General features: G+C 33.5%; 2 protein-coding genes across 3 annotated transcripts; one reads left to right on the top strand and one right to left on the bottom strand.

Annotated features, from left to right (window-relative positions):
• LOC137820778 (methyltransferase, putative (DUF21)) lies at positions 1–6,948 on the top strand. Of its 2 annotated transcripts, none has more exons than XM_068625019.2 (12): positions 1–389; positions 498–574; positions 657–740; positions 822–935; positions 1,259–1,345; positions 1,569–1,708; positions 1,793–1,880; positions 2,437–2,510; positions 2,635–2,816; positions 3,219–3,439; positions 6,241–6,287; positions 6,459–6,948. In XM_068625019.2, the coding sequence occupies exons 1-12, from the start codon at positions 212–214 to the stop codon at positions 6,634–6,636; spliced, it is 1,470 nt and encodes a 489-aa protein (XP_068481120.1). In that variant the 5' UTR covers positions 1–211; the 3' UTR covers positions 6,637–6,948. The 2 variants fall into 2 exon arrangements, with proteins under 2 accessions (XP_068481120.1, XP_090151183.1); XM_090295057.1 differs by having other exon boundaries at positions 35–389; positions 1,569–1,673.
• A 3,654-nt stretch (positions 6,949–10,602) lies between these two features.
• LOC150025171 (uncharacterized) lies at positions 10,603–11,826 on the bottom strand. Its single transcript, XM_090294727.1, has one exon. The coding sequence runs from the start codon at positions 11,434–11,436 to the stop codon at positions 10,963–10,965; it is 474 nt and encodes a 157-aa protein (XP_090150853.1). The 5' UTR covers positions 11,437–11,826; the 3' UTR covers positions 10,603–10,962.
• Positions 11,827–14,508: the final 2,682 nt, after the last annotated feature.

The following is a 14,508-nucleotide window of genomic DNA, read 5'->3' as shown; positions in this document are numbered from 1 at the left end:
ATCATTATTACTATTTATTATTCTCTTTATGCCCACACACACACACTTTATTGTGATGTAAGAAACACAACAACTCCCAAAACCGCAAACCACTGAAGGAAAAAGCTGATCACATCAGCATCGCCTAACCTCTTACCTTAAAATAAGAGAACAAAAACAACCTTAGCCGTGCAGTGCTTTCTTCGTAGTGTCTGAGTGTCTTCAGAGAGAGATGGCGGCGGAGATACCGTGTTGCGGCACAAAGTTCTCATTGTACGTGTTGGTGATCGTAGGATTAGTCTGCTTCGCGGGCCTAATGGCTGGTCTCACTCTCGGACTCATGTCTCTTGGACTCGTCGACCTCGAAGTTCTCATGAAATCTGGCCGTCCTCAGGATCGAATTCACGCTTGTTCGTACTATCCCCTTTTCCTCCTTCCAACAATTCTAATTTAGTATCACTCCTTCTTCCTACTCATCCATTTTTTCTTTCTCTCTTTCTTTCTTTCTTTCTTTGCAGCTAAAATTTATCCAGTGGTCAAGAACCAGCATCTTCTGCTTTGCACGCTTCTAATTGGAAACTCCTTAGCCATGGAGGTATTGTCAATTAACCTATTTAACCTTTCATTGTAATAATAATAATTATTATTATTATGAATTTTAATGTTTCTATTTGTAGGCTCTCCCCATTTTTCTTGATTCGCTGGTGCATCCTGCTGCTGCAATCTTGATTTCGGTCACTCTTATCCTCGTGTTTGGGGAGGTAATTATTGATTTGTGTCATATGAGTAATCTTACTTGGACTGTTTTGTTGAGTGAGGTTACCTGTTCTTGATCGGTGCAGATATTGCCGCAAGCAATTTGCACAAGATATGGATTAACAGTTGGAGCAACGCTGGCTCCATTTGTTCGTGTTCTTCTTCTTGTTTTCTACCCCGTTTCTTATCCAATCAGCAAGGTATGCTTTTATAGATTGCAAGTCACTGCAAGCTGTTAGTGAGGAGTTGAATGAGATGTTTGGATGTGAGAAGTTGAAAACAGGGAATCACAGTTGAGAAGCGAAAGCTGTGTTTTTTAGTTTACGTCTGAAATGGGAAACCAATCACGCTATTTCACACTAGAGCTAAGGTTTAAAATTTGAATCATTTTAGGAGAGGTGTGAATATTTACTACGTGGATAGAATATCTCTGAAAGGGGATATGTATGGGCGTGATGTGATAAAAAAACTGTATGATTACTATATTAAAAGAAAATTCTGATGGAGATTATTATATTTTCAGGTTCTTGATTGGATGTTGGGTAAAGGACATGCTGCCCTTTTGAAGAGGGCAGAGCTCAAGACTTTTGTGAATTTTCATGGAAATGAGGTGTGTGTCTATAATATATATATAATTGAAAATTTGGAGATCCAAGTTTTAGAGGATTTATAAAACTAATGCCTTTATATTCATTTGAATGCTTTAAGACGTGCTTCTGTATTATTATTATGAGCGTGGGTTTCAAATTTATAATAATTATGCTCTAGTTATTTCAGAATGATACTGTTGTGTGCTCTCATGAACATGGATACGTGATTGTGTTCTTTTGTAGGCCGGTAAAGGAGGAGATTTAACTCATGACGAAACGACCATCATTACTGGGGCACTTGAGTTGACAGAAAAGACTGCAAAAGATGCCATGACTCCCATTTCAAAGGCATTTTCCCTTGATCTGGATGCAACTCTAAATTTGTGGGTTTGTGAATTCTTTATGTTGTCTCAACTATTCTTAGGTCTTATTTTGTTCTAACTATGTCCTTTTTGTCTGCACTGAAGGGAGACACTGAATTCCATAATGACAATTGGTCATAGTAGAGTTCCAGTTTATGCAGGAGAAAAAACTAATATCATTGGACTTGTTCTGGTAATTTTTCTAATTTTCTTCCGTTTCAGATTTTGTAAATAAACGCACAGGATTATAGATGGCTAGTTTCAGATAATGTCCATAATTAATGTCTATGTTATAACTCTTGTAATCATATTGTTATGGTGAACATTATTAAGTCAAGTTTCAAATTATTTGTTCGGTTTTGTAAGTTGGTGCATTTTGGCTACATCAAATGGTAACAATATCATACTATTATACTATTGTTTTTTTTTTACTGTTATAATGGTTGTTCGGATGAAATGCATGAAAAATTTTATAAGGATTGATGTCAAGCCTGAGTGAGGTCTTCTAGCAGACCTGATTGTGATTATTGTTTATGATATACGTAGGAGTAATAGATTGTGGATCTGGTATTGTGAGAAGGGTATAACTGATATATAATAAAACATTACTGTCAAATCACTCTGAAATAAAATATTGCGTGAGAAATAGTAAAAAAGAGAAACTCCAGCATTAGCCTTAGCCTACCAGGTCTGCACGATTATGCCACTCATTCTTTGTTAGTTAATGTTCTGTTCACTTGTATGCCCAGGTGAAAAATCTCTTTATGGTTGATTCAAAGGCTGCAGTTCCTCTAAGAAAAATGGTCATCAGAAAAATTCCTCGGTAATCCTTTTTCACACATGAGATGGGATACATTGTGCTTACATACGAACTAGATCGCATATGTGTATGGTTTATATGCTTGCCATTGCCGTTACAAGGTAGTCATTATTTATTCATCCTGCAGTGTTTCAGAGAACATGCCTCTGTATGATATACTGAACGAATTTCAGAAGGGTCACAGTCATATTGCAGTAGTGTATAAGGATCTAAACGGTAAAAACGAGGCCCCAAAAAAGGTCAAAGATGGGGAACAACATGACAGGGACAACTATAAGAATAAGGGAGAGAATGCACCCTTGGATAAAGGTAGAGATTTAAATAAAAGTAGAATAAATTTCAGTTTTTTTGTTGAGTACGTGCTTTCGAAATATTATGTGTGGTTTGCAATTTGTTGAACTCATAAAGCAGGATATGGTAAATTGTACTTTAGTTCCCTTGAGTGTCATCAGTCCTCCTGTCTGCTGACCTTCCTGATTATTTTAGGAAGCTTTTGTACCCAGATATTGTCATTTGTATTCAAAATTTGGGTTTCCTTCTTTGAAGGTCATTTTCAGAACCGTGTGGTTTTACTTCACACTTTTGTGGTTTTCTTCCTGCATGTTTATATATATGCTCTATTGTATTATTTAGTATTAAGATCCTTTGTGGTTGACTCAGTGAAACTCTTGGTGACTATCTTTTTATACCTCACCGTGGCTGCATATATAGGTTCTAGATTGGAGTCAGGTGATACTTTGACTACTGTTACTAAGATTGATGGTGCTCAAGCAAAGAAAAGTCCACCAACAACTCCTGCTTTTAAAAAGCGACATAGAGGTTGTTCATACTGCATCCTGGACCTTGATAATGCGCCCCTGCCAGTATTTCCACTTAATGAAGTGGTTGTTGGTGTTATTACAATGGAGGATGTCATCGAAGAGCTTCTTCAGGTTAGAAGCTATAGTGCATTTATAGTTAGTAGTTTGTGCTCCAAATTATCTAGCCCTGTGTATCTGTTTTCGCTTTTTCATCCCTATTATATTCACCATTTGTTATCTTCTGCCGATGCACAATTCGCCATCCAATGTTCCTTCCCTGTTTTCACTCAGTATGGATGATTAAGTGCTATTTCTGTGGTTAGTTATTGAAGAAGGAACTACCTGATTTGAATTCTGCAGGACTACTTCCCTGTTACATGTAGATAAGGGGAAAAAAATCCAAATTACAAAATACAATCCATAATTATCCTCATATTAGTTTTAATCCATTCAAATAGATTTATTTTAAATTTAAATCCATATTTTTGAATTTTAAATCCAATCCATTTAATTGGAAATGGATTAGATATATATTGGATACATTTTTGGATTATCCAAATTGTGTTTTGGGATGGATTTTGACTTGGCCCGATCCAAGTTAAGCCAAGAAAATCCAGCCGATGTCGAACCGAGTGGGTCTGGGCCGTTGTCTAACCGAGCAGTCCCGAGCCGATTTCGAGCCAAGCGCACCCGGGTCGTTCTTGAGCAGAGCATTCCCGAGTCGATGTCGAGCCGAGTTGGCCCGGACCGATGTCAAGGCAAGCTGGCCCGGGCCGATATCGAGTCAAGCAAGCCCGGGCTGATGTCGAGTCGTCAGGCCCACATCGATGTCGAGCCGAACGGGTCAGGCCAATGTCAAGTTGAGCAAGCCCGGGCCAATGTCGAGCCTCCCAGGCTCGAGCCGATGTCGAGTGGAGCGGGTCTGGGTTGATGTCGAGTCGATTAGGCCCAAGCCAATGTCGAGTCTCCCGGGCCCGAGCCGATGTCAAGCCGAACGAGCCCAGGCCAATGTCGAGCTGAGCAAGCCCGGGATGATGTCTAGCCGAACGGGCCCAGGTCAATGTCAAGTCTCCCGAGCCCGGGACAATGTAGAGGCAATTGGGCCCAGGCCAATGTCGAGTCTCCTGGGCTCGAGCCAATGTCAAGCCGAATGGGCCGGGGTCGATATCGAGCCAAACGGGCCCGAACCGATGTTGAGTCTCCCAAGACCGAGCCGATGTTGAGTCGATTGGGCCCAGGCCAATGTCGAGCCGAGATGGCCTGAGCCAATGTTGAGTCTCTCGGGCCCCGGCTGATGTCAAGCCGAACGGGCTCGGGCCATTATCGAGTGAAGCGCGCCTGGGTCTATGTAGAGTCGATTGGGCCCTAACCAATGTCGAGCTAAGCGGGCCCAGGCTGATATCAAAACGAGCAGCCCCGGCCCGATGTCAAGCCGAGCAGGCCCAGCACGATGGCAAGCCGAGCGGGTTCGGGTCGTTGTCGAGTCGAACGGGCTCGGGCCGATGTCGAATCATCCAGGTCCGGGCCATTGTTGAATCGTCTGGGCCGATGTCGATTCGTTTGGGTGCGGGCCCATGTTGAATCTTTCGGGCCCGGGCTGATGTCGAGTGGAGCGGGCCTGGGTCTATGTCGAGTCGATTGGGCCTTGGCCAATGTCAAGCCGAGCGGGACCGAGCCGATATCGAGTCGTCAGGGCCCAGGCCATTGTCGAGTCGTCCGAGTCTGGACCGATGTTGAGCCAAACGGGCCTGAACCGATGTCGAGTCTCCCGGGCCCAGACCGATGTTGAGTCGATTGGGCCCGGGCCAATGTCGAGTCGAGCTGGCCCGAGCCAATGGCGAGCGCGCCTGTGTTTATGTCAAGTCGATTGGGCTCTGACCAATGTCGAACCGAGCGGGCCCGGGCCGATGTCGGGTCATCCGGGCTCGAGTCGATGTCAAGTCGATTGGGACCTGGCTAATGTCGAGCCAAGCGGGCCCAGACCGATGTCGAGTCGAATGGGCTTGGGCTCAGGCCGATGTCGAATCATCCAGGTCCGGGCCATTGTCGAATCGTCTGGGCCGATGTCGAGTCGTTTGGGCCCTGGCCGATGTTGAATCGCCCGGGCCCGGGCTGATGTCGAGTCGATTGGGCTCGGGCTGATGTCAAGTCGAGCCGTCTCGAGCCAATGTCGAGTGGAGCGAGCCTGGGTCTATGTCGAGTCGATTAGGCCCTGGCCAATGTCGAACCAAGCGGGCCCGAGCTGATGTCGAGTCGTCAGGGCCCAGGCCATTGTCGAGTCGTCCGACCCTGGATCGATGTCGAGTCGTCCAGGTTCAGGCCAATGTCGAGTGGAGCGGGCCCGGGTCGATATCAAGTCGATTGGACCCTGACTAATGTGGAGTTGAGTGGGCCCGAGCCGATGTCAAGTCGAGCGGGCCCGGGCCGATGTTGAGTCGAATGGGCTCAGACCATTGTCGAGTCGTCCGGGCCCGAGCCGATGTCGAACCGAGTTGGTTCTCTTTCAGGTTTAGTCGGCTTAAACCCGGTTCAAGACAAGTTAATTTGTGTCCATATCAAAATAAATTTAATGTAATTGACAAAATAAATTTAATCTAATTAACAAAATGGATTAAATCTATATTTAATCCATTTAAATGGATTTAAAAAAATTTATTTAAATTTGATCATTTAAATTTGATCGTATTAAAATGGATATGAATTTCAATCCATTTATTTGGATTTGGGTTGCATGTGGTCCAGTCCAATCCATGACCACCTAGATGTAGATGTTTGAAACTGCTAGATTGGGTTGTTTTGCTGGCAGAGTCCTAAGAGCTTCATGTTTATTATTCTTGTTATGAACGCATATACAAGTTGCAGTTTTGCTTCTATTGCCTTTTAATTTAGCTTTATGGGTTGATTCATCTTCATTAAATGTTTGTGTATTTCAGGAGGAGATATTAGATGAAACTGATGAATATGTCAATATCCATAACAAGTAAGCTCCTAACTGATTAATCTCATTCGCCATCTGATGCAGTCCAGTTTAGTTTGGTCACTTTGTTACAAGCTGGCATTATGTCTTCTTCGCATTTGGTTTATTGTGTAACAATGGATCATTGTTAGCTTATTGTAAGAAGCATATTAAACTGAGTTATTGCAAATGCAGGATAAAAGTTAACATGAATGCTTCAAAGGAGAAGGCTTCTGATGCAAATCTGTTTCAACCTTCTCAAGCGGTTCAAGGACATACACCAACTAATTCAATCTCTACAGCTACTTCTGCAACAGGCTCACCTACCACAATCGATCTAATCTCTGAAAGTGAGTCACTAAGGAATCAATAGTTCATAAAGAATAAGAGAATGACATAGGTTTGAGCTTGTGTTGAAAAGGCAAAGCAGTATATAGTTTCTTGTAAAATTTCCTTGTATTATATTATGTTAATAATTTAATATAGAGAAAGGAGCACTATGGTAGCGTGTGGCTCGCCAGACAAAACAGAATGGAGCTTTTTTTTCACTTTTGATGAAAGTGGAGTGCAAATCTATCACTCTCTAATATTACACCCAATTCTGTTTATTTTTGAAATGTACTAAACATAAAACAGAGCTTTCATGTTATATTCTATCTCAGTTTCGCTAGTTTATTGACTGCTACCTTTGTCTAAGATATTTTAATGTTGGATTATTCCTGTTGCATGATATCCTAATGTGCTTGTGTATAGTGTATTTGTATTGTAGTGCGAATTTAGAGAGACAAATGAGCAGTGATTGAGAATGTCGTGACTGATGCAACTAAGTGAGATGAGATTTGTTAAATAAAAAATTAGATTTATTTTTAAATTTTAATAATATTTAACTAAAATAAAAGGTATTAAAATGAGTTTATTAGAGTGCTCTGTTTGTATTTTTTTTTTAGCATTTAAATAAAGGGTGGATTGAATTTAATTAAATAAAAAAATACATAAGCCTAAATTAATTCAATTAAAATATTTTTATTTGGTGATAAGTTTATCCAGTTTTTACTAATTTACGCTCTAATTATCTTTGAAAGTAAATTTAGTTATATAAAAAAAATGAATAAAAAACAACTATATAAAATTATATGTATGGGACCAATAAAAGTAAATACGTTGTGCTTCAAATCACACAATTAAAAAAATGTTAATGAGCATTAGGTTGAAAAAATCACACTAATTTACCCTAAACTAAGACTATCATAATTATCACTAACTTTTATATAATATGTAATTTGAGTTTTTTTTTTACGTATTAAAATTAACTATTAGGTAATTAACCTAAAAGAAACATTAAACACATAAGAAATAAAACTTCAATTAAGCTAATGCAATCAATTGATATAAAGATGAGAACAAAATTATTTTTTATCTAACATGAAACTCAATTACAAATTATGTAAAAGAATAAAAAAAAGATGATGATGAATGATTAAAGAAAAAAATTATAAGTGCAAAATAATTATATACTATTATCTCATCATTAATTACGGTCAGCTTATCAATTTTTATTATGATCATTGTTCTAGTCAATTGAAGTCACTCGGAATCTGGGTGAGCTTCTTGTGATCATCGTTTAAGCACCTTTTGGGAACAAGGGACTCCTCCTGTGATGACACTTCGTTGCTCAAGTGAGTAAAAACATAAATTATAATGAGTATATAATATAAAATATGAAATAAGAGTACTCTCTCTGTTGTTTTATTTGATATTCCTTTATGTATAAAGTAATCTGGTATATATAAACCGAATTGTAACCTCTTCATCTCATGATTGATTATGTCTTAATGTGCTTCCTTGACTGAGATCCTTTAATTTGTGCTCCCTCATAATGTTAGATTCATAGGTCGGGAAACTATCATAAATGACCAACTATTCAAGTACATGACTAACAATCATATTAAAAAATCTATTTAAATAAATATTATGTTATGTTATATTATATTATATTCAATCAAATATAATTTATTAAATCTTGTTATTCACACATAATTATTAAAGACTATAAAAAATAAGAGTGCCCGGCAATTTACACTCGAAAAATATACCCATCTTAAAATCATATTAAATGTGGTTTTCAAAACTAAAACCCATTAAATAAACTCTGAGTTTATTAATGAAAGGAATGAGTCATGATCACCTTTTATTTTGTTTGTTACATAGATTAACAACATTACTAACTTAACCATTTTTCTTTACAAAATACTTTATTATTTTTTATAGCAGTTTTTTTTAGGAAATAGTTACATTTTTTTAGATACATATTTTGTTTTCAATTTTATAACGTTTATTGTGAAAATTAATTTTATTTTTCCTTCTCTTTATAAAAAATATTTGAAGATAATTTCCCTCTTATTGCAATTTTGTCTGTGAAAATAATGATAAATTTTATTCCAATTTTGTAATCTCCATTATAAAAATAATTACATGTTCCCTTCTTTCTTTATAAAATATTGGATTTTTATTTTTTTTGTAATATGCTTATCTTTTGCACAAAATAATTGCATATTGCAAAGGTTTCAAATGATTATATTTTACAAACAAATGCCTTTATCAACCTTTTATTTATTGGTTTGATTATAATTCTCTGAGGATAAAAGTTTATCTCGTATTAATATTTAATGATAGATATTTATATAAATCCACGTAAGAGTGTAGATTAGTCCAGGAAAAAACAAATTGAAATCCAGTTTCATCAACGATCAGCCAAAATTTTCTTTAACACCAAAAATATTATCAAACCTTTTGACAAATTTAAGAACATGATTAGTTTTTTAATTATAATTTTAAAAAATGTATTTGAACAATGTGTAAGTGTGTTTAAGAACATTAACCGGAAATTATAAAAAAATATATTAATTTTATATGTATAAACATTTCTAGTTTATGAGTATTTTCAAAAGTTTCTTTTCTCAAACATGTTATCTTCACTTACATTCAAAATTTCTTACCTACTGTAATGTATACAAGTTGTTTTCCTTATTCAAATAGTTAGTTATCTTAATTTTTTTAATCTAAATAAAAATGAATTCTAATAATGGCAACAATCAATTACACATATAATTGATTTGGTAAAATAATCAAATTTTCGTAGTTATTTCAAACACCTTAAATTAAAAAAAGAAGAAGCCATATCTACATATAAGATTTAAACATTCAAGTCAATTTACAACCAAAATAACCATTAGCCAAGAAAAAATAACATACCCATAAAAGATAGGTGAAAGGATATAATAACAATTTAAGACTGAAATCATTACTAATTAAATAAACATTTCATAATCTCTTATATAGTCTAACTAGTTGGTGGTAATATGTATCTGTTCTCATAACTCTAATTCATTCTTAGCTTATAAATCTTAAGATTATGTTTGTGAATCTCATAACTCTACTTCATTCTTAAATCTTAAGATTATGTTTGTGAATATTTTTTTTCTTATATGTTACTCAATTTTTTTATGGAGATTTTCAACTCATATGTATATTACTAATTGAAAGAGAATCAACATCTTTCGATTATTTTAAAACACATACAACAAAATAAAATTTTGATGTGAAAGTTCTATGTTTTTAACTATTGGAGATCCCACATCGACTAAAGATTAGGACATTTCATTGTATATAAGTGGGTGCAAACCTCAATCCTATGAACCAGTTTTATGGTGTTGAATTAGGCTTAAAGTTCACTTTCTAATATCAACAACATTATGTATTTAGTTTTATCAGTATCAAAGAATTATAAAGTTATGTTGGCCTGTCTAATTTGGAAATTTTTTATTTATTGATAAAATTTATTCCAACTACTTTTATATTTTCCGATTAGTTATATTTGAAAATGGTTATATATTTTTGAACTAGTTGTAATTTTTTTTTATTAATGACATATTTGGTATCCCCACCCTATCATATCCTTAGTCTTTATAATAACTTTTAAATAATTTAAACTTGTATTTATTATGTTAAATGGATAAAGAAATGAGTAAAATAGAAAATTCAACAATTATTATTAAAATTAGGAAAATTGCTATATTTCTCAACTTTTACAGAATAATTTGAAAAGGCGTCTAAAAAGTAAATATTGAGATAAAAGAAAAAAAAATTGTTTATAAAGAAAGGTGTTTAAATATGACAAAAAGATACGAAGGGGAGAAAACATTATAGAAAAAGGGTGTAAATCTATTCACCTCCCTTATTATATTTATCTGATCTGGCATAATAGCTCGCTGTACACATAAAAACCTATGACAAAAAGTGTGCAACAGCTAAGAATTGTAGGGAGGAGAAAAACAAAGAATGAACCAATATCTTCACTATTAAGAGACAACATATTCAGTAACAAGCATTCAAGAGATTATAATATATTGCTATCACAGTTAAAAGCAAGTTCTGGGAATGAAACATTGTATTCAACCATAAACAATCCTAATAGCCCAGTGATTAGATAAACCTTAGAACCTGAAGAAAAAGTTCTTTGGATGCTTGCCTTTTCCATTTCAATCATTCGAAAAACATGACAAGCTCAATAACCCAATCCAATAAGTGGTTAGTTCTTTTCTTTCTCCTTATCTATTCCGATTGCCCAAGAATCTCTTTCTTTTGCTTCGTTCTGGAGAACAAAAAGGGTCGGAAATTATAAAAGAAAAGGTAATGATTTTCAAGTGCTTTTTCTGGGTTTGCTTTTGCGTCTGGACCTGCTTCTTGAGGGTTCTCCTTTTGGGAGTTGAATCTCTTCCAACACACCCTCTTCCTTTGTAACTATCACCGTGCATGTTGCCGATGCTGATATTAACTCCTCTTGTGGCTTCCCATGTTGTTGTTGTTCTTCTTTCATGGTTGCTGCAGAAGCTTCTGGTTCCACTTTTTCCCCCTCATTTTCCGTTTCCACAACAACAACCTTACGAGGTCTCCCTCTCTTTCGAGGAGGCTGAGGTTGTTGTTGAAGATGATGCTCCGTGTCACCTCCTTTGGATGAAGCCTCAGCAATCGCTACCGAAAGTTCCTTTGTTCTTTGTCGTTTCTTTTTCCCCATAAATACTTCTCTATCAAATAATAATAACCACCCCCACCCCAACCACTCTGTCTTTAATAATATCTGACAATTTCCTAGATCATGTTTTTCATAGATCATTAAACCTAGTCGAACACAACATATACAATACAACCACTACCAGTAAAATCTTCTGATTCCTGATACTGCTTTTTTCTAATGCAAAGCAAAACCAACCATATCTCTATACGTCAAAAAGCAAGTAGACTGATACATCTTTGACCAGAATCCAGATTTTAAACATTATTATTAAAACAACCAAACACCCTTCTGAACTTACACAGTGGAATATAAAAGCTAATAACCAAATCATAAAAACTCAACCCGTTTAATTCTTCTTCTCTCTTTTTGTTTGTCCAATCTTGTGCTGTTCCCATAACACACCTATAATTATTTTCTGCAGTTAATAATAAAGATTTAACGTGCAGGTACCTAGAAGAGAGACAGTGAATAGAGGAGGGTTAAAAAAAGGTGGTGATGATGTTTGACTGAGTGAGTTCATAAACTAACCCGTGGAATGGAACTGTAAGTAACCATGGTTAAAGGCGTGGACCAAAGGGTTAGGGTTAGGGTGGTGTGAAAATGGGAAGTGGGGTAAGGTTTGGTGTATTGTACTACTCAGACTCAGTGTTGCAGTCTGACCACTTGTGTCTCTTCCCGGGTTTCGCGTCCTCACCTTTTAATTCCTGGGTTGGATTGTGTTCCAGTGTACCCGTTTCTTGTTGTTTCTGCTTTCACTCTCATTTTAGACCGTTCTTTTCTTCCAAGACATGAATCTTGATGAGTTTGAAACATCTACCCTTGTCTTTCATACTAGTTTTTCAAAATTTATTTATCTTTTAATTGAGTTGTTGTTATATTCTAACTAGAATTTCATTCTTTAAAATTTATTGTGATATTCAAGTATATTTTATTATATTAGTTTGTAAAAATTCCTTAGTTATTTATTTAATGACATAGACATGGCTTAATATTAGAAAAAAAATTAATTGCAACACTGCTTTTTTTATTTATTTTTCTTGTGTGCATAATTTACTGTATGTATAATACTGGAGAAAATAGATAAAAAAAGATAATGCTATATAAATTATTAGAAATATAGTATTTCATTTATTTATGATATATATTGTGTAATAAAAAGAGTCTTCTAAACTTGCAATGTCACAATTCAACACGTTACCTAAAATTAAACTCTCTTTTTTTATCAGCAACTTTATTCTTAATAGAGTGACAAGAACCAAATTCTATTAAGATTTTTTTGGTGAAGTTTTGGTCATAAACAGTTATCTCAATAGATTAGTTTGAGAATTAAAGACCCATAAATGATTTTATGCTACAGGAAGTAGAAGTATTTCTTGAATTCTGTTTGTGTTACTTGTAATTGTATGAAAATGTTGTCTCTTGAGACTTTGACTTTTGCAGGAACTATTATTAATAATAATTTCCTTATTCCTCTTTGTGTTTTGGTTCATAGTTACTTGATTATAGAAACTTCAACTGACAACATGAAGATGATTATAGTATGGCATGTATTTCCATGTTTAAAAAAATGAGCATAGCAGAGAAATACTTTACCCTAAGATCGAAGCAAATTCTTACAGAGGTTCAAAGCTAACAATCTTTTTTATAAAACTTTTAGTTCTTATTTATTACTGAGTGAAGAAAGACAAATTTTTATTGTGCACCAAAATAATAAATTATAAATAACATAAAAAAAACCAGAACACATATATATTCAAAACTTTCTTCGCCTTTTAATAATAAAGAGTTGTGAAAAAAATTGTATATTTATATATTTACATAATTAATTTTTATTTTTTTTAAATTCAAATTATTTTTATTTTTATTTAAAATAGAATTACAATTAAAATATAAAAATTATAACCAAAATTATAAAAAATATTTATTATAAAATAACATAATTAATCATATTATATATATAATAAATTATAAATAACAAATATATTTTTTAATAATAAATAAATAAATTTATATAATAATTATATTAATTATAAAAAAGTAAAGATAAAAATAATAATGTTATTTAATATAATTTTTTATCAAATATTTAAATAATATTTTAATTAAAAATAAGTATAAATTATAAATAAATAATTAATTATTTTTTAATAAATTTTAAATATAATATACTTTTATACTTTTATCAATTAAAAAAAATATAATTTCAATCACACTTCATATCACTCACAAATTTTCATAAACTTTTTACTCTATTTACTTAATCCAAACAAATTCACTTTCTTCCCACTTTCCCTTCTAATTATTTCTTACAAATTCATTTCTTAATTAAAAAAAACATAGAAATTGAAAATAATTTTAAATTATACTCTTACTTTTAGCTTAACTTTTAATTAATTTACAATTTTATCAGTCAAAATAAATAAAGAAATTTATTTAGTGTAGTGTATAAGTGAAAAAAAGGATAAAAACAATCATTTTATAAAAAAATGATAATTTTATATAATGAAGATATATATATATATATATATATATATATATATATATATATATATACTATTATAAAGAGAGATAAGGATTTGTTTTTTTTTTTATATTTTTCAATTAAATACTAGTATTAAAAATAATTAAATATATTTTCTTAAAAAGTTATATATATTTTTAATTAATTTAATTAATTATTCATGAAATAATAAAATTAAAAATTTTTAGATATTTATTTGTATCAAATAATAATTGAAGTGTTACAATTAGATGAATTGGCATTTTGTTTTGAATATTTTTACATTCTTTTTATGTATTTTCATATGTTAACCCACTAACTATCCTCAAAATATGGGCACACCTTGGGTGATCAACTTGTTCTACCTATGCTCATTAAAAAATTAAATAAAGCGAGTTGACTTATTCGTGATATTTTTTATTACAACTATCATTAATTTACATTCTCAAATAATAATGGTATATTTAAATACATCAATTTATCACTTTAATTGGCTTAATATGATTTTAATTTTTTTTTATTTTAATAAAAAAATATTTTTCTTTTCAATTATAAGATTCAATATCCGAGAAACATTGGTTTATATAATCTTAAATTTTTTGTTATGAATTATTATGAAAGTAAAATTTGTTACACTGAGATAACTCTTTTACATTATGGATTAACTAACT

This window comes from Phaseolus vulgaris, chromosome 9 (assembly GCF_051622355.1).
Source record: "Phaseolus vulgaris cultivar YP4 chromosome 9, ASM5162235v1, whole genome shotgun sequence".
In the NCBI taxonomy this organism is placed as follows: Eukaryota; Viridiplantae; Streptophyta; class Magnoliopsida; order Fabales; family Fabaceae; genus Phaseolus; species Phaseolus vulgaris.
The sequence above is the reverse complement of the archived record's forward strand: the minus strand, read 5'-3'. Positions and strand labels throughout refer to the sequence as shown.

What these genes read in the sequence shown, in the direction of transcription:
- LOC137820778 (XM_068625019.2), top strand. Translation starts at nt 212, where the DNA reads ATGGCGGCGGAGATACCGTGTTGCGGCACAAAGTTCTCATTGTACGTG. An exon ending in TCAGGATCGAATTCACGCTT is followed by an intron (nt 390 to 497) that starts GTTCGTACTATC and finishes CTTTCTTTGCAG; the next exon opens with CTAAAATTTATCCAGTGGTC. An exon ending in GAATGCACCCTTGGATAAAG is followed by an intron (nt 2,817 to 3,218) that starts GTAGAGATTTAA and finishes CTGCATATATAG; the next exon opens with GTTCTAGATTGGAGTCAGGT.
- LOC150025171 (XM_090294727.1), bottom strand. Translation starts at nt 11,436, where the DNA reads ATGATCTATGAAAAACATGATCTAGGAAATTGTCAGATATTATTAAAG.